Below are 23,741 nucleotides of genomic sequence, written 5' to 3'. Positions count from 1 at the left end.
TGTGTCTTTGTGCATTTCTTTATACAACAAAGTGGGATTTGCAATGTGGGAGTTGTGTGAGAGTGTGTGTGGGTGGGATGTGATTATTGTGCATGTACAAGCATCTATGTGTTAATGTATGCATTAATTATCTGTGTCCTTGTGCTTTAATAAACCCAGTCCTGTTTTAATATGAGTTTGTGCATGTGATGATGATATATGTGTGTCTTCTCTCCTCCTCACTATCAATGTAGAGCACAACCCACAAAGGATACTGAAGCTGCGGTCGGTGATGTCCAGATGCCAGAGGTTGATCCTCAGGTCATCGGCTGACATGTAGGTCTCATAGTCGGAGTTGACGGAAATGGAGTTGACGTGGTAGGTGTGGGCGTTGGCAAACACTCGCCGCGGGCTCACCTCCACCATCAGGTCCATCGGCATCAACACCGGCACCTTTAAAGACATAAAGACAGAGAGCAGTTAAATACCACACGTAACTGATTAGGAGAAGACAGATGATACAGACAGTAGATTAAATCTAAATACTGTCATTGTATCATGAATTAATATTTAATGCATTACTTCCTTTGACATCAATAATACATTACTGCTGGAGCCCCAACTTGCCCGCTTGATAGCAGGATCAAGAGCCAATTCGGTGCACGAGTTAAAGCTCATTTGGCTGCATTTTCATATCTTCGCATTTGCATTAAAACACAATTTCTTTGTCCGATACATGATTTCCATTTTCACACACAGCTTAAATGTGTGGCTCTATTTGCATACAGCACAGCGGGAGCACCGTCACATAACACATACATGTTCTCGGGCCTCTACAAAGACAGACATATTATACGTGCATACGCTCACACATGGGCTCACTCTGCGTAGTACAGATGTTGTGTTGCTGTTCAGCGGGGAAAAGAGGATTCCTCTGCCCTCACACACTCATGCATGCACACATGTACCATTGTGCCAGTGACCCATTTTTGCACATGCAAAAACATCTGTACCCACTGACCCAGTTCTGTTACACAACCCACTGCATTTATGAATGTTTTACCTTGCAGGAGATAGAGACAGACAGAAAGATGTTACCTGTAGGGAGGTGACGGTGGAGATGTCCTTGATGCGACCCTCTTCATCCTTCAGGTTGTACCCCTCCGGCCGTTTGTCTCTTTCACTCACCTTCCACAACTTAATGGTCTTATCTGGAAATCAGACAGGGCCGTTAGGCGATCAGATAAGAACAGATTTAATCGGAAAGTGTGACAAATGAATAAAAGGTGCTTGCTGACACAGGAAGCTATCTGGTCTTAGATTAGATGTGATTAAACATATTAGAGTAGGCTAAATATGCAATATCATCTCAAATTGGTGAAGCTAAAAGCCTAAAATCTCAAAAGAGCTGTTTTAGGATTTTACTGAAAGACATGATCAACTCAGGCACTTGAACTTAATAGACATGCTAATCCACCGCACTCCAAATTGTCAGCTCTGAAAGACAGCTTGGATTCTGAAGCTCTAAATGAGCAAACAGCAAGGTTTTGTGTAATCAATGCTGACAGACACAGAGAGTCTCTGTATTATATTGAAAAAATGACAGCAAGCTTTCCAGCAGCAGCATTACCCAACTGCTGAGACAGGTCTTAAATTTTTCATACCCTAAATCATAAATAATATACTACTTAAATAAATCAATAACAGGGCGCTGTGGGAAAATCTATACATCTTCCAATACAGCCATAAACTCTTAATGTAAACTGTCCGAGGCAGACATACTCCTAATGCACTGCAGACATGTGATGCAACACAAGCAACAACTCTTATCTCTTTAGGCGAGGGGAAATGTGCTTTCTGACTCAAGAAACTCAAACACTTGTTAAAGGGATAGTTTGGAGTATTTGAATTAATTAATTTTACTTTGCTGAACACTGCAGCTGCTGGTCTACCACTGCCTTGATCAAGTCATTTGTGTGTGTTATTGTGTGACTTTGGTGTTTTAAAGGGTCAGTTCAAATTAACCAGAGTTACACAAGAACACAAAAAAATTATCCGATTGAGGCAGTGGTAGACCAGCAGCTCCAGTTTTCTGCTGGATAAAAATACTGTTTTTGTCAAAGGAGTCTGGTGGCTTTGAAAAGAGCATAAATAATAGCTTCACTTCCCCCTCGGAAAGAGCTGTCTGATGGTGAGCTAAAGCTGTGAAAATATTCTAAATATAGCGTACACTTAAACTGATATCGATTTTTTTAGGAGGCTAAAATTTTGTATTGCTGCTACCCCGGCCAGCACTGCTTAACTTCCATGGTGGTACTCCAGTCTGTTTCTGCACACTGGGGGTGTTCCGACTGCCATCTACTGTATGTAATACACTGACTGTAAATAAGCACCTCATACAACCCCACTTCGGAGAAATCCTAACTATTCCTTAAGGGAGAAACAACGTGAAATAATCTTTCAAACTGGTTTAAAGGAAGTGCTTTCCCACAAAAGATCATGAACCCACATCACTCCTTCCACATCCTCCTCTAAGATGCATGTATTTGTGTATGTCTGTGTGTGTGTGTGGGCTGTCTCACCATTGGTGGAGAGGAGGAAGTGTGCGGCGTTCTGCTGAGGCAGCCATCGGATCTTATTGATCTTCTCCTCAATCTCCAGACTCTTAAGGTAGTCGAACTCAGGCTCATGGCTCTGGAAGGTGCTGTAGACATTATACTCTCCCTGTGAGAATGGCTCAGTCTTGCTCTGTGGAATGAAAAGGAGTTAGATGGAAATGTGGGGAGAATGATGAGCACTTTCTCACATATAGAATCACAGTAATGTAATGCAACACCCTGGGCTGGAGCCAGCCTCATTCACCTTGATCATGTGAAGAAATAGCATGGCACGGACTCTGCACAGCTATAATGATACAGTCTCTGACATAGCGGGAGTATCAACTATTAATCAATCAATCTAGACTGTAGCTGGAGGGGAACGGTGTGCGTTCATCACTGCTCTCACAGCTGGAATGAAAAATTGTATATTTGTGTGTGTGTGTGTGTGTGTGTGTGTGTGTGTGTGTGTGCCTACCTCAGGTTCCCTCTGAAAGATGACCACTCGGCCTCCCTTGTCCCCTGTGGCCAGGAGCTCTCCGGTGTGGTTGAACTCAACAGTGGAGATGATATCAGCTGGAGAGAGACAGACACAGAGGCAGAGACGGAGGAAGAGAAAGAGAAATATAGCGTGAAAGGAAAGAACGGTGGGGAAAGAGAGAGGAGGAGTAGCCATTAGCTAATTGACCACGCATCATCATTCATCTACATAACCTGTTTATCTGGCTATAAATTATTCAACCAAGTCAACAGTCAATGCATTAACATGTAAGTGGATTACAATATGCAAATTAACATGTAGAATAAAACAATATTTGATCACTAACACGAGAGAGAAAATTCAGATAATATAGCACATATTAGCCCACACACACACACACACACACACACACACACACACACACACACACACACACACAGCTGTTTCACACTAGGCCCAGGTGTTATCCGTGTTCCAGTGTGACACATACACAGTGACGCACACTATGACACTTCCAGTACACAAGATTACAGTGTCACTTGAGTTCATGTTCATGTCTGTGTGTGTGTGTGTGTGTGTGTGTGTGTGTGTATAAGAGTAATTACGCATCTTTCATCTCTGTAGTGTTCTTAAGTGTAAACACAACTCAGAGTGTATTTGCATTAGTGACTAAATATCATTCAAAGATAATTTTTCAGGACCCCCATTTGCATACTTCCAACAATGTCCCCATCACTAGCTCTGTGTCCCGAAACACCAACACAGTCTGACTCAGTGACAGCACTGTAATATGAAGAGCAAGCACGTTATTAACCACTTTGCATTTACTGACTCAGTGCTTTCAGTGGACCTCCCTTCATCACACAGCACACACAGTGAGGAGTAGAGAGCACTTGGTTGTACTGTCTAATGAAGGGCACATCAGCGTGATATCTGAAACCTGAATCTGTTTTAATGTTACATGTAATCTCTGTCTACCTATCCTCCTTTCTTTTCCCCTTTATACAGCAAGTTTTATTTTGAAATATCTACACTGAACAAAAATATAAACGCACCACTTTTGTTTTTGCTCCCATTTTTCATGAGCTGAACTCAAAGATCTTAAACATTTTCTATCCGCACTAAAGACCATTTCCTCACAAATATTGTTCACAAATCTGTCTAAATCTGTGTTAGTGAGCACTTCTCCTTTGCCGAGATAATCCATCCCACCTCACAGGTGTGGCATATCAAGATGCTGATTAGACAGCATGAATATTGCACAGGTGTGCCTTAGGCTGGCCACAATAAAAGGCCACTCTGAAATGTGCAGTTTTATCACACCGCACAATGCCACAGATGTCGCAAGTTTTGAGGGAGCGTGCAATTGGCATGCTGATTGCAGGAATGTCCACCAGAGCTGTTGCCTGTGAATTGAATGTTCATTTCTCTACCATAAGCCATCTCCAAAGGCGTTTCAGACAGTTTGGCAGTACATCCAACCGGCCTCACAACCACAGACCACGTGTAACCACACCAGCCCAGGACCTCCACATCCAGCATGTTCACCTCCAAGATCGTCTGAGACCAGCCACCCGGACAGCTGCTGCAACAATCGGTTTGCATAACCAAAGAATTTCTGCACAAACTGTCAGAAACCGTCTCAGGGAAGCTCATCTGCATGCTCGTCGTCCTCATCGGGGTCTCGACCTGACTGCAGTTCGTTTTTGTAACCAACTTGAGTGGGCAAATGCTCACATTCAATGGCGTCTGGCACATTGGAGAGGTGTTCTCTTCATGGATGAATCCCAGTTTTCACTGTTCAGGGCAGATGGCAGACAGCATGTGAGGCGTCGTGTGGGGGGGCGGTTTGCTGATGTCAACGCTGTGGATCGAGTGGCCCATGGTGGCGGTGGGGTTATGGTATGGGCAGGCGTATGTTATGGACAACGAACACAGGTGCATTTTATTGATGGCATTTTGAATGCACAGAGATATCGTGATGAGATCCTGAGGCCCATTGTTGTGCCATTCATCTCCTCGACCATCACCTCATGTTGCAGCATGATAATGCACGGCCCCATGTTGCAAGGATCTGTACACAATTCCTGGAAGCTGAAAACATCCCAGTTCTTGCATGGCCAGCATACTCACCGGACATGTCACCCATTGAGCATGTTTGGGATGCTCTGGATCGGCGTATACGACAGCATGTTCCAGTTCCTGCCAATATCCAGCAACTTTGCGCAGCCATTGAAGAGGAGTGGACCAACATTCCACAGGCCACAATCAACAACCTGATCAACTCTATGCGAAGGAGATGCGTTGCACTGCGTGAGGCAAATGGTGGTCACACCAGATACTGACTGGTTTTCTGACCCCCCCCCAATAAAGCAAAACTGCACATTTCAGAGTGACCTTTTATTGTAGCCAGCCTAAGGCACACCTGTGCAATATTCATGCTGTCTAATCAGCATCTTGATATGCCACACCTGTGAGGTGGGATGGATTATCTCGGCAAAGGAGAAGTGCTCACTAACACAGATTTAGACAGATTTGTGAACAATATTTGTGAGGAAATGGTCTTTAGTGTGGATAGAAAATGTTTTAGATCTTTGAGTTCAGCTCATGAAAAATGGGAGCAAAAACAAAAGTGGTGCGTTTATATTTTTGTTCAGTGTATTTGCAGACAGAGCTGATCTGGAGGGAGGAAAAATCTTGGTGGTTAAACCTCTTTCATAGTACTCAGAAACTTAGCTTCAATGAAAGATGTAGCCATGTCAAGTCATCTACAGATTATCTAGGAGCCTGTTTATACCTGGTCTTCACATGCACCTTGGGCGATCCAATCACAAGTGGACAGCGCAGCGCTTAAATCAAGTATAATCAACCACCAATATGCATTGCGGTCCAATCACTCAAACCACTTGCTGAGGTAGTCTGGGATACATTTGTCTACATTTCTTTTGTAGTGTAAATGCTAATGCATTACGATACATCCCTGACAAGAACTACATCATCAGTGCAGGATGTGGCGGTTGTTTCACTAATGCTTTATAAACTATTTTATGACGAGTGTTGTGTGACTGCCAATTGTTTTGCCCCATGAAAGGAGCAGGGTTATGATGATGGATTGATCTGGATCGGTTAATCGATTCAGTGGACAATGATTCAATATCATCAATGCAAAGTGAAAATATCATCTTTAAAATATGCTTTTACTTTGAAATTCCTATGGCATGCCTGTGTCACTATTTCCATCCAAGCACACCTCTGTCCTAAACATTCAAACAGTGCTATGGCCTAGCGCAAGGCAGACAATGGTATTTTCTCATATCAACCTCAGGCCCCTGAATCAAATCCAAAACGTATAGGGGCAGCCTTTGTGATATCATCATATATCATGTCATTGTCCTAACAATCAATACAGTATTGTATCCTAATGAAACTTGTGGGTTACACCGCTGAGAAGGAGACGTGTTGAATTCTGCTGACTGCGATATATCTCCAGCTGTACCGACAGAACTGCTAACATGATAAGTGAGCAGCTAGCAAGAGTGTGGATGTAATTACTGTGCTTGCAGCCCTGTGACCTTCTAGCATAAGTGCCCAAGGCAGGAACGAAATCAGAACACAAAATGGTCAACAAGAGATATATATTGGTCACATAATAGGTGATATGTCTCAGCTGTCTACTTGTGTTCAGATTCCTGAAATGTATGTTAATACCAGGCAACTAAACTCAAAACTCAAGTTAACCACGCTGTGTAAGCTAATTTGCTAGTTTGCTTACCATTTAAAATCAAGAATGACATAGTCGTGACTGGATCAATTTTAAAAATCAATCATCACGCAAATGCTATATTTGCCATATTTTGAATTGCTGTGCCATCCTCCTACATTCAAGCTTCTTAACAACACTAAACCTGACTTACAAGCTAACAAGTCCAGTCTGTTTACCAGCTGAGGTTAAGTGAATGTTCAGTTCAGTTGTGAAGTTTCCAATCTGTGGTTTGACTTCACACTTGTAAATACAAATGCCGTGTTAAGGACAGACAGTTGCTGGTGATGCTGATCACCATGGTGATGGCTTCAGTGCTTTTCAATTGATTCTCAAGCTTTTTTTAAAAGCAAAATTTTATGCATATGTTGTTGTCCCCTCATGACACCCACCATCCTACTCTATCATGGTGCAAAATTGGTTCAGTTTTTAGGTCAGCAGTTCAGGTGCTGATGGATGAGGCAGTGAGTCAGATTTTGAATTTGCATGATCCTCTCAGATTGTTCAAATCATCTCACTGCTCTTTAAGCTATTTTAATGGTCTGAAGTCTTATAGTCTTTTCATCACTGGGAGGTTACTGCGCCTAGACAATAATAGCTCCAGCACGTAACCTCCCTTAAAACCACAACTTGTCATTTTTACACTTTGGATTTTTTACTGCGTAAATAAATGAGCTGTGACATGTATATTAGTGCATTTTAGAGGTGCTGTTGGGCAGATTTTTTAAAACTTTTGTTAGAGCTAGGCTAGCTGTTTCACAGTTTCCAGTCTTTTTGCTATGCTAACTGACTACTGGCTGCAGCTAAATTATTAACTTCCAGACATGAGTGGTACTGACCTTCTCATCTGACTCTCTGAACTAAAATGAATGTGTGTATCTCCTAAAATGTCAAACTATTCATTGAGGAATCAGTCGTTCTTTAGCTCCACACAGCAAAGATTTAACAACAAGAATGGGTCAGTGTGACATCCAGTTCCACTTTATATGCCACTGTAGAGACTGTGCTCAACAACAATGTTTTCTTCAAAACAACTGTTTTATTAACACCTGTATGTTGCTTCAATGAAAGTATTTTAAAACGTCTGAGGTAAAATTGCTTGCATGTATTTTGTGTAATTTGTGTTGCTAACCTAGCACAGCCATACTTTTTTAACCTAGCCTGCACACAGCTGTGTCTGATGGAACATCAGGCAATCCTTTTTTGCCTGATCTATAAATTAGGGGTGCACGATATTGGATATTTGCTGATATCCAATATGCCGATATTTAACAACTTATTCGGCCGATAACCGATACTGATATCAATCTATCCACTTTTTTCAACAGCTAATTTCTGTCATCAAGTCTCTGCTGTAGTGGAATTAATATCATATTATGCAAGTATACTCTTTTCGTGATGGCCCACCAGCAGACGAAGACATGAAATAGAATGCTTTTCAATATATGTAATATTCGTTCATTGTGCAAAATAAGAAAAAGCATGTTGGCCAATTCTGATTGTTCTTTTTCAAGGCCAATATCGGCCAATATCGATGATATGTCAATATCATCGTGCATCCCTACAATAAATCTATGCCAGCTAAAAACAAAAAACTTACAGTTAACTTCAATTTATGTTCAAGGTAATGGAGACAAGCTGTATAGCCCACAGTCTCATCAACAAGGTGTATTTTGACTGCACTAGCCTCCAAAGCAGTCCTGCCTCACAGAGATTTTTATACAACAAAAGCTCTGACTTCTACAGCACGACCAAATAATATTTTCAAAGATGCCACAGATTAGATTTAAAAATAATTTAATGTCAGATGTGGTATCCCAATAAGCCTTTGACAAAAGGGGTCCACTGAGCTCAGTTTTGATAGAAAAGAACATGGTCCTCAAGCGCTGACTGTAATAAAAATAGAGTGTGGAGAGTGTATTTATTGAGAGTCGGAGTGATTCAAAGCTGTAGCCTTGCCTATTTTGTGGTGGCCTTGAGAGAGAGAGATTTTATGATGAGGGGAGGCAGGGACTGCTCCTCAATCTCTACACTAACACAACCTTATTCACCCTGTTCCTCACACATCTCATGTATTACTGGTTTCTATCATTTTTCCACTACTCTTGCACTGCTTCTTGATCTCCCAGTCACTGCAGTGCCTTCGTTATTCCTCACTTTCAATTTCTTTCTACAATCCCAGGCTTTCTCTCAATCACTCTCCCCCCACACGTTCTTTTGTCATCGCTTGTTCCCTAGTTTCTCTCTTTTGCCCCATTTCACTCTCTCATTTCTTCCTGGTTGTCTATCCACATTCATCTCTCTCTGTCTCTCATCCCTCCCCCACGGCACTCTGCCGCCTGGCTGTATGTTAGTGTGTATGTAGTGGTGGTACTGCTGGTGGTGGTGGTGGAAGAATGGATGGAAAGGATGGAAAGGGAGGTGGAGGGAAGAGGCGCTGGGGCGGAGGCGGTGGAGGGGTCCTTCGGTGAGCAAGGGTTGCCATGGTAACAGGCTGAGCCAACCAGTAGCAGGGGTACTCGTAACAGTTAGCCGTATATGGCAGTCTGGTGAAGGAGGAAGTGGGATTCATCAATCCAATCCTCGCAGGAAGAGGGAGCGTGGTAAAATAATTATGGCGCTGCAGTTTTGTCCACTAACAAACATTGCTAAATTAATACCAGGAGATGGAGCCGACACTATGGTCCAAATTGAGGATATGCAGATAATTAATGCATCCACACACACACACACACACACACACTCATGACAGCACTCGAGCACAAACTCTAGACATGCAGTGAAATTCACAAACACACGTAAGCACACCAGGCAGCTTTGAATTCACAAGTCACGTAACAATGCACAGCAAATGTTCGGCTTGACGCTGTGTGTGCGTGTGCATATTTACAGATAACTGCGTGTCCACTCAAGTCGCACAGAGAAAGAGCTAAGCTAAGCAAAACCCACAGGAGCGGTACACAATATAGCTGAATAAAATATGGAGCATACACTCTCCACTCCCATCCTCTTTATCTGCCTGTGTTTCTCTGTCTCACTTACACACACACACACACACCTCACACCCATCTGTCTCTCTGATGTTCTCTATTAGAATAGAAAAATAGACCTTTAGGAACACAAACATCTATTGCAGAAACAAGTACCATCATGTGCGCTGGGCTTCTCCTGTAACAGGCACAACTGGCCAGCGTCCTGATGTGTTTGTGTGTGTGTGTGTGTGTATGTGTGTTTGACTATCTGTTGGGCTGTCAAGTTGCAAGTCAATATAGTGTGGATGTGTGTGTGCAACACTACAGCAAGCTAGCTGTGTCTGTCTCCCACAGACAGTCCATTAGCATCAGCAGGCCTGTCTGACTCATCGCCACACTGCAGGAGCTGGGGGAACACACTGTGACTGCAAGTGCATGCGCCCACACGTACAGTTCATTTCAGCACAATACAACACACAAACATGAATGAACCCAATGACACAAAGAAGCATGAAAAAACACGCACGAATGAAAAACACACAAACACGCGCCGTGAGGTGTTTACAAGGACAGCGGCTCCTCAGCGATCAAAGCATGATGTTGTAGGGAGAGCTGGAATGATTCATGATCGACAGGAAAGATGTCAACAACAATTCTGGTAATTGCTTAATACTCTAAGTCTTTTATTAAGCCAAAATGCTGTTGCTGCTCCAGCTTTGGAAATTTGAGAATTTGCTTTTTTCTCTGTTTTATCTCTCTGAATATCTTTGAATCTTTGGGTACGACACTATGAACTGTAAAATAACTGCTAGAGCTTAAGTGATTAGAAAAAAATGATCTTCAACAGTTTAATACCAGACAACTTTAGAGTAAAAATGACAAACACACCCTAATTCAAGGCTCTCAATTGCAAGGATTTGTTACTTTTCTTTGTCTTGAGAAAGTATTTCACTGCTGGAATGATGGTCTTTTCATAAAACTAGGCTGTCTATGCAGTAGAAAGATGAAAATACTTTTTGAACTGTGTGCTATATGACCAAGGTAAACAGAAAAAGAGGACTGTGGCATTTGCTTTTGCTCAAGAGGCAGAAAACTAGACACTAGACTGAACACTCCCGCTGGTGGGTGATGCAAAGCAGGCTTGTCGTTTCAACCATACATTTATAATAATACCTTGATACTGGATGCCAAGATGGCGCCTATTCATTCCAATGAAGTTGGAATGAATACTTGAGGACTTGAAGACTTTACATTGCGATGACACTGCAGATTTTTAAAACGCTTTTCTCAGCTTGAGGAACGTTTCACAAACATAAAACCTCCATGGACCAAAAGTTTCTAACAAAAAGAGTCATAATTGACACTGTTTGCAGTTTGAGGTGTCCTGTAAACAGTTTTACCGACATCTCTTTTATTATGGTGGCTGCAGGGAAAAACTGGCTTCAAGGCTGAACAGTAGGGGTAGGGGAAAAATCGACACAGCAAAGTATTGTGATATATTTGTGTGGCATTCGTATCGTTACACAGTATTGATTTTTTTATTATATAAATTATTATATTACAAATAAAAATCAAACTTTAGGTCGCCTACAAGAATAATATAATCAATTGCTTTTCAGTCCACATTTTGGTGCAGCAGAAAATGGCTAAAGTGAGATGAACACACTGACAACTTTATCATATTAGATTAAACAAATGTTGGCAAAGTTTTCCTTTAGGGACATAATTTACAGTTGTAATTCACAATATATCGCAACATATTCTATTGCAATGCTCGGCATATCGCAACATATGTAAAATCGCAATAATAGTGTATTGTGATAATATTGTATCGTGGATCCTCTGGTGATTCTCACCCCTACTAAACCATGTTCCTGGGGACCTGGTCTCAACACAGGAAACAATATGGCTGCTAGCTGGAACCAAACAATCTCCAATTACAGTTAAACAGTACACTAGGCAAGAAATAAGCGACAGTTGAGCTGGGAGATGAGCAGGGAGATCTGGGTGTTGGTAAAATGGAGGGAAATTTACCATAGTTCATTTAAACATACTACTCATACTGTCACGATACAAAGCTAGCTGAAAATCAGAAAAGTATCTGAGTGATGGTAAACTGAATATCTCAGGGTTCTGGTAGATTGATTCAACACAACACACAATCTGAAGATGTCACCTAAGCCTTCAGGAAAATGTGATCATCATTTTTCTCTATTGTCTGACATTTCATGAGGTAACAATTAATCATATGATCAAGAAAAAAAATAGATGGATTAATTAACATTGACAATAATAGTTAGACTTAAGATTAGTGCTCATCTGTGACACGTCTGAGAACAGAGGAGGTTTATGGGATAGATAAGGGTGGTGGCATAGGTAGGAACGTGGATTTCCTCATTTCTTTTTGTTAAGGCTACTACAGCGACAGGGAGGGGAGCAGACGCCCTACAGTCCCAATTATAGATATCTTAGGACTGGGTAAACAGAGACCATTAAAGCCGAGCCAAAAACACACACTCCTTAAAAGACAGGACAAGCCACCACTCAGCAGGAGATGTGTGTATGTATGTGTGTTGGTGAGTGTGTGTGTGTGTGCATGCTGCAGCTCAAGCACCCCGCATTTCCTGTGTACGTGTGCACAAGTGTGTGTACTCAATTACCCTGTAGAGAAATAAACTGGTTGGGGGGAGAAAGGGAGAGGAGGGAGCGAAGGAGACGAGGGGAGAGACTGCCGGAGGGAGACGTTAAATTGATCCCTGTCCTGCAGTTTTGGAGTTATTGGGGGAAAAAATGGTGCATGTGTTTGTGTTAGAGGTGCACATGTGTGGAGAGGAATGATTTAAGCCCAGCACAGCAGGGAATCTGCCATTTCTCCAAACACACATCAGCACAATGGAGCAGAGCTGGTGTGAGCCTAATGGTTATAGACACAAACAATTAGAATCACAGACCAAGCCGGCTTCAGCGTGTGTGAAGTACACCTGTAATCCTGCTTTGCCTCGCTGCAAAGACATCTTCCAGTTGTATGAATTCTAAAAGCTGCAATGTCTGATTCATTTTTGATATAAATCAATTTGTTTTTCAAACAGATTTGTGGGACCGTAACACAGAAAAAAAAGATTAGGAGCTTAGCTCGTTCACAGCCAGAGTAACCCCAGCGATACTGAAAACTGAGATGATGTCTCGACACCTAATAAAGACTGAAATGTAATCCCATATTTAGAAGACTCTCGGCCTTTATTTATGCTGCCACTCTTATCTTTCAGTTTGGGTGTATTTAGAGTGGAAACATTTAGTCGATCAACACAAAATGATTCTGCAACAATTCTGATTTTGAAGAACTGAGGTCTTATTTTGGCAAAAATTCATAAAATTCATTGATTCCAGCTTCTCAGATGTTAATTTTTGCTGCCTTCTTTAGTCTTTTATGAAGGCAAATTAAATACTTTGGGCTGCTTGTCAGATAAAACAAGCAGTTTGAAGGCTGTGAGCAGCCGTGGCAGGCATCTTTAACTATGTTTGGGCATTTTATAGACCACACAATTAATCACTAAGTTGAGAAAATAAACGGTAGATGAATTGGTGGAAAATAATCATGAGCTGTGGCCGTGCGTGTGTGGGTTTATGAATGTCTGCACAGTACATGTGCAGAGTATGTGTGCTCATGTGGTTCAGCAAGTGCATCTGTGCATGTTCATGTGGATGCGTGAGTGTCTGTGTGTCGTTCTCCATATCAAATGGAGGTGGAAGTATGATAGATGCTTTGAAGGAGATGGGGTGTCATCTAGTCAAACTATTTAAAGAAATCAAGTCACACACTCACACACACACACACACACACACACACACACACACAATCCACGCTGAAGCAGGCAGACTGAGACAAAAATAAAGAGGCAGGTACAAAAATAGAGACACACAAAAAGGATGAGGCAGGCGGACAGAGACAAAGTGATGTTTAAGATATTTATAACACTCAGACTCACATGAGAATTCACCTGACTCAAAGGACACACACACACACACACACACACACTTTTTACATTCAACCATCCACCCACACAAACTCTCATATCTCACACTGGGGTCATGTGGGCGCAACTGTGCGACACAGATGTGACCTTCGGGATAGAAGAGGATAGAGCACACACCTTCAGTGTAAGAGGCAAACGGCTCGGGCTCCAGAGAAAGGGTAGTGATGTCGGAGCACAGGACCTGGATGGGGCTCAACATCCTGGGGGAGGACTCCAGGGTGGAGAGGGGTGGACAGGATGGGCGGAGCTCTTCAGGCTATAGCCAGGAGCAGCCCTGCAAGAGGAGCAAGGATGGAGGGAAGGGAGGGAGGGAGGGAGGGAGGGAGGAGGGCAACAGGGAGGAGCAGAGGGTAAGGAGGGAAGGACCGGGGAGGGTGGATGGGGTTAAGGGTAGGGACTGAGTTACTGCATCACCACATCTGGCCATGAGTACTCACAAGAGAAAAAAATACTGATGGTGTATTTATGATCATTCTGTATCTGTACAACATGATGTATTCACATGTTGGGTTTGGCACCAAGGCTTGCAAGACATGCAGGATAGACAGAGATAGACAGCTTGTGGGACAGAGTCTTAGTATGTCTCATGTTTTGCAGGTGAACGTTAAAAGGAGCAGGGATAGCTCTCACATTTCCACCGAGGTGACTGACACTAGCCCCTTTTACACTGCCTGTTCAATGGTGCGAATGTTGTGCTGTTATTCTGCCACACCTTTCTGTATAAAAGGTGCACATAACACAGGATGGAGAGACTGTTGTTCTGAGTTGTTCCGCCTTCAAGCTGGCAGTGGTGGTAGTAACAAAGCTAATTTAGTGTAATAAGTGTGAACTGGCAGGATAGGACAGGTGTGATGTTTTGACGACGTGTTATGTGTGCAGCCCACTACTGTGAGATTAAAAAGGCAGCTCTCTGCAGTTAGAAGATAACTCAAAGAGGAAAAACAGTAACCTAAAATGTCCAACAACTTGGGGACACACTGAGGTCTGGGGGCTCCTTACCCTCCGAGCAGAGGAAGAGTTAAGGAAGATTGTTTAAAAAAGCTGCCCAGCGCTTATGTTGTATGTAGAGGCAGAAGCTGTTGTGTTAAACGCATGCCTATCACGCCTCTTTTGCTTCCAGAACACTGGCATGCTGTCTAAAATCACATACCAAGGTGGCATTATGCCTACATTTTTTCAGGCTGTTCTCACACATTATTCGGAAATTTTCTCACACAATCTAACCCACCAAAATTCGTACATATCGCACATGACGATGAGCCAGTAATTTGTGCATAACCAACGTATTTTGGAATGACCAGTGCCCTAAAAGGAGTAAAAAAGGAAGCTGTCCTGAGCAGCCCAGTTAGGAGGCAGGTAGGGGCGGTGGATGGGTCACAAAACACAGGACTTACCCCTGGGACCTTCGCCAAGGAGAGCAGTGGTTGGAATCATGTGAAGTCTGAGTTAACTTTGAGTCATTTTAAGGTACATCCTCAGCATGTTTCCTTTCCTAAACCTAACCACAGTAACTTGTCTAAACCGAACCTCCATGACTTTATGTTAATTATGTAACTTTATTTAAGGTCGTATTTGTGGGCCACTAATTCACAGAGCATCATGAACCGTTGTTTGAAGATATGTTGTTTCTTGGTTCCTGTGTAAAAAAATAAAGCTGGTGTAATGAGGTTCTTCCTTGCAGCAGTATTGCAAGATGTCTGTGTAAAAAGGGCTATTGACTGCCAATTAGAAAAGAGCAGTGAGAGCTGGGGAAAGCTCAATACAGGTATGATGACAAACAATTACTTTCATTATTGATTAATCTGCTAAAATGTCAAACATAATGGCATCTGCTCATCTCAGGTTTCTAAAGCCTAAAGCAATTTCTTTAAAAACCCAAAAGAATAGAGATTTGAAATTACATGAAATGAAAACAAGCAAGTAAATATTCATATTCAAAATGCTGCGATCAGCAAATGCTGATGTTAGAGTATGTATACATTTATATTCAAACATTTATATGTTTCGTTTTTACTCAACAGCACTGATACTTCTGTATAAGATGCACATTAATAACGGGGGTTAGTGTGAATGCATTATTTATGAAATCAGTCATAAATAATTTACTTAAACTTTACTCAAAAATGTCAAAATTCAGAATTTTGATGCAATATGTAATTGTTGTTATTACTTCCTCATCCATCCTTGAACCCAATGCCTCTCCAGTTGGAAGTGGGGTGTAGCAAAGGGAGATATTGAGGAGAGCAGAAAGAGTGAGAGGAAGGGAGTAAGAGATGAAGGGAGGAAGGGGAGGGGGGTTAAGGTAGAGGGAGGTTAAGCATCCCTCCCCTGTAGGAGTTAAAGGGCAGGGGGAATCCCCACGGGAAGATCTACAGACACACTGATATGTATGCACGCACACACATATAAACACACACAAAACCCTTGCAGACAGACACACGTACACACACACACAGACCTGAGCCAACAAAAAGACACACAGTATGTACTCAAAGACACAGACTTGAATGTGAATGCAACACAGGCGAAAAAGAAAGAAAGGTGGAGACACACATGAACGAAATACACCCAAGCATAAAATCACACGCACCACCTCTCTCTGTCTTTCTCTTTCACACACACAGACACACATACAGAGACACATTGTGTTTGTGCAGCCTTTAGAGCACTGTTGGATAATTGTTTGGCAGACGCGCCACTTCAGCACTGGGCAATGCTGTGAGTTGCATTAGAGGACCGATGGGGAGAGGGAGAGAGGGAGGCAGTGGGGGATGGAAATGGGGAGGAGGACGGGGGATGGGGTGAACATTGAGGAAAGGTGGAGGGGGTTGGAGTGGATGTAGAAGAGGAGGCAGGTAATGAATCACTTTGTTTATTTGTGACAGGAATTTATCTGTTTTGGGCCATTATGGGGAATTGTTGTGAGATTGATTTTTAGAGTAGTTACTCCTCTGCAACTATCTATTTTCAGCCTGTCCATGTGTTGCACAGTCCTGTCGGGCCAATAGTGTTCAGTGGTGTGTCCACCTTGCTGTGTGCTCATCAGCAATTCACCCTGAATAATGTCTGTGTCTGCCTGAGATGTGTGGAATAATTAATACTGCCATTATTGGTGGGTGGAGAGGATCCGTCAATCATATTGGCCAAGCATGAAAAGCGACATGTTTATCATCACGGACTGTTGCTATGGCAATAATGGATGGTTGGTGATGGATGTTAAGACTGATTTTCTGCCACTAACTCATCAGAATCCCTTTCTGAAATGGACAAAGACACAGATTGCTCATGGAAAGTCTGTATGTGTAAGAGAAGACAAACACTTGCACACACAGGGACAAACAAAGACACACACAAACACACAGATATTATTCAATCTTCTCTGCAATACAATAGGCTGAATGCACACACACACATTTACACAATCAACAGGCAGCACTACAGGTCTCCCCTGACTACAGTATGTGGCTCTGTACGAGGGATATTATATTACAGCACAGACACAGGAAGCATAATTCCTTTCTGCAGTGACATGAGGATCACAAATGAGCTCGCAACACGTTCATGACCCCCAAATGATAATCCGCTGTTCTGGTCTAAGAGGCGTGGCGAACAATGAGCTGAGTGTAAGAAACAGATTGGGGACAGACAGACAGGCAGGAATGGCAGACAGGGAAGCTAGTGTGCAGGTGAGATTAGTGGTGTAATTGAGATTAGCAGAAGGGGGGTTATCCGAGGTTATAATCCACCTGTTTTATGAAACTAACCAAAAGAAGTTACTGGTTTGCGCAGTATGAGTGCTGCTGGACTTTTTAATAGAGGTGATACTCAATATACTTAATTAGACACTATGCATGTGTGTGACTGTATTATGATCTGGGAGATGATATGCAGCGCAATGATTAAGAGAATGTGGTGGAAATTTCTGGCTTGTTTTTCTGGAGATGCCTGCTGTTACAGAAAAAACTATTCTCCCACACAAACAGAGACATACATACACACATTCGGACACCGGCCAGATCAATTCTTCCCTGCAGTGTGACAAAATAGCTGTTACACAACGTAAGAGAGAGGTTGCAATAGCACAAATAAACGAAAAGACAGAAATGAAAGGTGCAGGACACAAAAATGATAAGAGAAGAAGAGGAGGGACAGAGGAGAGGAAAACTTGTCTAAGATGGCTTAATTCTACAGACAGGAGAGTGTTGGCTCCCTAGTTCTTGTTGCTCTGTCTGCAACTCTGTCTGATCAACACACAGCTTACAGAAGATTATGAAGCTGTCCTGAGCTTGCTTTTGCAGACACACACTTTGTCACGTACACACACTCCCTGACACACAGAAGCACACTCACATGGGGGCACACTTAAACACACACTTTGTAACATACAAACACATGCAGCGTCCTCTGTCATGTTCTTACCTTCAGTCACATAATTGTGGTCGGGGAGGAAGCCGCGGTGGTTGAGCGTCGGTGTGGCGTCAGTGTCTTCGCCCATCAGCGGGGCTGGGGGAAGCGCCCGTCTCGGTGGGGCAGCGTGGTGGTGGCAGATCGGTGGTGGAGGGGGTGGTGGGGATGCCGGCCAGCACAGCGCCCATACTGTTGCCCGCAGACGCCTCCTCAGCACAAGGGCGCAGAGCCGGGCATCCTATTCTTAAATGAGGAGGGAGTGGGCCTGTCCCGAAGGAGGGATGAGTGCACGTAGGAGTCCGCACAACTGCTTCTGTGAGCCAGATACAAACCTGCAGGAGGAGGATTATTTAAAAACAGTTCAAAAACTATCAGGGGTGAGCTTGATTTGTGCCTCGGAAGAGCACACAGCACTTGTGAGGCAAGAAAAATCCAGCGCACCCTGTGGCCACTCTGCAGCTGCTGAGTCCAGGTGTGGCCAGACCGATTCTACTCTCGCAAAACACACACAACATACACAGCCCTGTGCTCGCAGAAATAGGTAAAGTCCCTACTTGTTAATGGATGCTTTAAAAGAGGAGAGGAGAGGAGATGAAGAGGAGGGGAGAAGAGTGGGGGGAGGGGAGAGAGGGATGAGCAGAGCCCCTGGTCGGTGTATCTGCAGTGCTGCTGCTTCTGCAGTGAACTCACACTCATGGACACACATACACACACAGTGGGACAAACACTCACCCACACACTCAGCAGCTTGTGGGTCAGGTACTCCTCAGTGGATCCTCCATGAATAATGTCGCTCTCTTCCTCAGCGGCAAACTGTCTCTCTGGTTTGTCGGCTGTTCCAGTATGAGGAGGAAAATCCTACTGGCCCTGCGTTCTGCTGCAGTCTGCGCTCTGGCGTATGTATGAAAGGCAGAGCGAGAGGTAGAGAGAGGGGGAGGGAGAGTGAGAGAGAGAGAGGATTTGTCCTGCTGCGCTGGTACGTGTGTGATGCATCGGAGCAGGCCCCGCCTACTCCTCGTCGCAAGCCAATCATCACAGCGCTGATATCTGCCTGACCACTGACTGCAGGTGATTAAATATGATAAAGAAACGGAGAGGGATGGAGTGGGTGGCACAGCCGAGGTGGCAGAGTGTCTTCTAAGGTTGTGACTAATGGGAGAGAAAGCAGAGAGAGCAAGAGAGAGGGTGAGACTGTTTCACTTGACTGGGTGCTGAATATGAACCACAGTACAGTGACGACTAGGGGATTCACCTGGAGACATAATTAAATTAGCACAGAGAAGACTAATACACCACCGACACACACACACACACACACACACACACACACACACACACACACACACACATCAGTTTCTATTCAACTTTTGGGAAATCTGACTCCGACTTGCTGAGGTTTGACTGAGAGGATCAAAACCCCTCTCATATCTATCTGTTTAATATGATCATAATGAAAACAGTTGGCTAACTTATCTTAGCATAAAACCACAACTTCAGCATTTGTACATATTAAACAACCAATACACAACATGGTAAAGGAGCAGTGTTTACGATTCATAGGATTTAGTGGCATCTAACCATGAGGATTGCAGATTGCAACAAGCTGAAACTTCTCCTATGTGCCAACCATGACCTCCTGTTTAAGATTCCTTCAGTGTTCATAGTTCAGGAGGTTTTTACTAGGCGCAAAACTATCAACAGAGGTCTCTTCCTCGCCATAACAAACTGACCAGGTGATTTAAAACAGTAAAAACACTGAATAAAGGAATTTCGCACTGTATTACTCTGACGCTGTTTGGCTCATTGCGGACGGACCACTAGCCCAGCTCCTGCTAATGTGTGCTCATCTTTTTTTCTCTGACAACTTAAGACATTCAACGAGAGCTTCATTATGCACAGAGGTGTCGTCCTCTCCAAAACAAACTGACCAGAAGGTTTGAAGCGGTAAAAACACTGAGTAAAGCAGGTTTGCGTTAAAAAGTCTGTTTGTGGGGGCGTCGGAGGCTTAGTGGTAGAGTGTGCGCCCCATGTACAAGGCTGTTGCCGCAGCAGCCCGGGTTTGACTCCAGCCTGTGGCCCTTTGCTGCATGTCACTCCCTCTCTCTCTCCCCCTGTCATGCTTGTCTGTCCTATCAAATAAAGGCTAAAAATACCCCCAAAAATATCTTTAAAAAAAAAAAAAAAGTCTGTTTGTGTAGTAGGGCTGCAACTAGTCGACTAATCATTTTATCAAAAAATGTGTCAAAATGTTGAAAAATGTCGGTCTGTCTCTCCCAAACCCCAAAATTATGTCATCTAATGTCTTGTTTCGTACTCACGCCAAAGGGTTTTAGTTCACCGTCATGGGAGAGTTTGTAAAGCTGCCAATAACTGAATGTAAGAAGCTGCAATAAGAGTATTTTGGGGTACTTTTATAGTACTTTTCTATGAAAAAAAAGACTTAAACCGATTAGTTGACTACTAAAATAGTCACTGATTATTTTAATAGTCGATTAGTCATTGATTAGTCGACTAATCGTTGCAGCCCTATTGTGTAGTGCTGCTCAGTGGGGCTGTGATAGATAGCAGCCGCCACAAAAACATGAATGGCCCAGCCAGTGTTTGGTTTGTCCATTCTGGGCTACTGTAGAAACATGGCGGTGCAACATAGCGGACTTCGCTCAAGAACCCGCTCCCTATGTAGAGAAAACAGCTCATTTTAGGGTAAAGAAAAAGCTGCTCCTAATTTTCAGGTAATTTCACACTAAGGAAAACACACTTTATTATATCATATTCCATTGCTGTAAATAAATCCCCCTCAGTCCTACAGAATAGACCTTTACTTTCTACACTTTAGAAGTTCTGTTAGGCAAAGTCTGTTATCTTTGCATAGAGCGAGGCTAGGTGTGTAAATAAGCACAGCCTATCAATCTTTCCTTTAGTGATTATGAAACTGACAAAATAATTCAAGTAATCTAAATCTTTGTTTTATACATATCAGTAAATCAGTTTGGTCTAATGTGATGCATAGCAGTGGGACAAGGGGGCACATTTCATATGCTTAAAATTAAGGGTGGGAAATGCCCCAAAATTTGGTTTTGATCAGATATGAAGTAACACCACTACCAGAATCACTTATACTGATACTAATACTTTTTAATATAAAAAAGGAAGCTAATGTACTATTATGTATGTAAATGCAATGTGTCTTGATTTGGTGAATGCATTTTAGATGGGCTACTTCTAAAATATATTTGTTACCACCAAATTATTTGCCATGAAAGAGATGTGCTAAAAATATGAAATTGATTAGTTTTTTTTATCTTATTGACAGTAGGGCTGCAATTAAGGAATGTTTTAATGGTTGATTTTTATTAATTTATTGATTTATTATTTGTGAAAATGCCTGTGCCCAGGTTGACATCTTCTAATTGCTGTTGTCGCATGACCGACACTTAAAGATGTTCACTATTTACTGTCAGAGAGAACTGAGAAAACTAGCACATCTGTAAATCCGTAATTGGCAGTATCCATAGCCTTCTCAAAAAAACAAAAAAACAAAAACATTTTCTTTCAGCTGAATTAACATTATAGGTATGGATTCACCCACCCCTAATTTGCACATCAGTTTTATATGTAAGCTTGCCTTAATTTGTCATATTGAAATAAATATCAATATAAGAAAATGTATTTATTAGTAGTAAGTTAAGTATTTCAACCATATCACCTAGCCCCAGTAGAAGAGGCCAGAAATGTCTACTGACTGTAAGAGCAATACTTCAATTCATATACCAACACACACACACACACACATACTCACTCACTCACACATAGAGGCTTCAGTCAGCGTGGCAGCAGAGAGTGAGGGGCTGCCAGTGACAGTTGGTGCCATCACTGGTGCTGGCTGTCTGCCACCAGGCTTTAAACCCCCCCACAGCAGGGAACAAGACGAGCTGTTTATCTGACTTACTCCAAGACTGCCAGCATCGTCCTCCCCCACCCAAGACTTACCAATGATGGGCAATGCTCCACTGCCATATCTGCCCTTCTAACTGCCCCCCGCCAGCCTAACATCAACCACAAAGCTCCCATAAGCCCACCCACTGTTTCCCAAATATAGCTAATGTTCTACCTGCAAGTCATTACCTATTCACCCTGACCATATGCCACCAAAATCCCCCTCTGGTTAAATCTATAAACCCATAAGGTTTGGTGTTTAGCTCTTACTGAAGGTCCCATCAGTGTAAGATCAGGATGGGACCCGTTTGCCAAATCCAAAGCGAGGAGGGAGATGTGAGAGATAATGCTAATGTTTTCAGTATTCTTTGACATGCTTTATCATCTATCTAGACTGGCCTAAGCTACAAAGGCACATTTGGATATTGCATATGTGCAATCATCATTAAAGCGCTGCATAAAGTAAATTAAATTTAAAGTTGTTTCTTTTGCAATTTCCTCTGTTTAATTTGCTGTTCATTCAATTATGAATTGAGATTTGTGTTAGTGAAGAGGTTCTTCGTCACAAGAACAAATTAATAAGCAATCATTCTGTTAATCGATTAAGCATTTATGTACTATATAAGGCACAGATACCAAATATTAAGTCCCACATTAACAAGGTAATGAAAACATCATTTTCCTGTTACATTTAGAAGTGAATAAGGTCCTCCTCCTTGTATACAAAGCCCTAAATGGACAGGGACCAAGCTACATTGCTAACTCCCTTGTTAACTATTTTCCTCCAAGAACACTGCAATCATCTGCTCCTGGCTTAATAGAGGTTCTCAGTGACAGCCAGAAGAAGCGGCCTTTGTCAATTACGCCCCAAACATATGGAACACACTACCTATAGATATCAAAGCAGCCAGTTCCCTTAATATTTTTAGAAGAAAACTAGAAACATGTCTGTTCACTTTAACTAGCTCTGATTGTCCTGATACAGGTCTGACACTCTTTCTTTTACGCTTTTACTTTCTTTTTATGCCTCACACTGCTGCAACTCTTTTAAAATTTTACTTGACTTTATGATTTATAGATTTTACAATTCTATGATTGTATGAATATGTTTTGTGTTCATTCTGTCAATGCTTTTATGTGAAGCACTCAGTGCTTATATTGCCCTTATCGTAAAGCGCATTGTGCAGCATTTGTTGTATGAAAGGTGCTATATAAATAAAGTTTATTATTATTATGATTATTAGCTGGTTCCACCTTCTCAAACAAGATTTTCTGCTTCTTTTCTGTTACACCATCTTATATTGATGTCAGTGTACAGTGTTTGCATTTTGTACAGTTGTTTAGACAAAAAAGATTGAAGATACTGAAGAAAAGGTGCAGATTTATCAATAACAAAAATATCTTAAATTATACACCTAAAATTTTGGGTTTTCACTTAAACCATTTACACAAATAGTAAATAAGTAAGTACACAGGACCCAGCATAAAATCCACACACAAATCCACAATATAATGTTACAATCATTAAAATTATAAGGTCCAGAGCCTACTACATTATTTACTCTATCTCTTGGT

At 42.3% G+C, this 23,741-nt stretch overlaps 1 protein-coding gene across 1 annotated transcript in view; it reads right to left on the bottom strand.

Annotated features, from left to right (window-relative positions):
- The window catches only part of LOC125894847 (serine/threonine-protein phosphatase 2A 55 kDa regulatory subunit B gamma isoform), a 29,065-nt gene extending 9,686 nt beyond the window's left edge, over nt 1–19,379 (bottom strand). Inside the window, exons 1-6 of the mRNA XM_049586489.1 lie at nt 18,963–19,379; nt 18,243–18,562; nt 3,055–3,152; nt 2,562–2,727; nt 1,078–1,190; nt 255–432 (exon numbers count right to left, since the gene is read on the bottom strand). Coding sequence (XP_049442446.1) covers nt 255–432; nt 1,078–1,190; nt 2,562–2,727; nt 3,055–3,152; nt 18,243–18,318 — 631 coding nt within the window. The 5' untranslated portion in view covers nt 18,319–18,562; nt 18,963–19,379. The remainder of the gene's footprint in view (nt 1–254; nt 433–1,077; nt 1,191–2,561; nt 2,728–3,054; nt 3,153–18,242; nt 18,563–18,962) is intronic.
- Between the last annotated feature and the right edge of the window lie 4,362 nt (nt 19,380–23,741).

The sequence above is a fragment of the Epinephelus fuscoguttatus genome, linkage group LG9 (genome assembly GCF_011397635.1).
Source record: "Epinephelus fuscoguttatus linkage group LG9, E.fuscoguttatus.final_Chr_v1".
In the NCBI taxonomy this organism is placed as follows: domain Eukaryota; kingdom Metazoa; phylum Chordata; class Actinopteri; order Perciformes; family Serranidae; genus Epinephelus; species Epinephelus fuscoguttatus.
The sequence above is the reverse complement of the archived record's forward strand: the minus strand, read 5'-3'. Positions and strand labels throughout refer to the sequence as shown.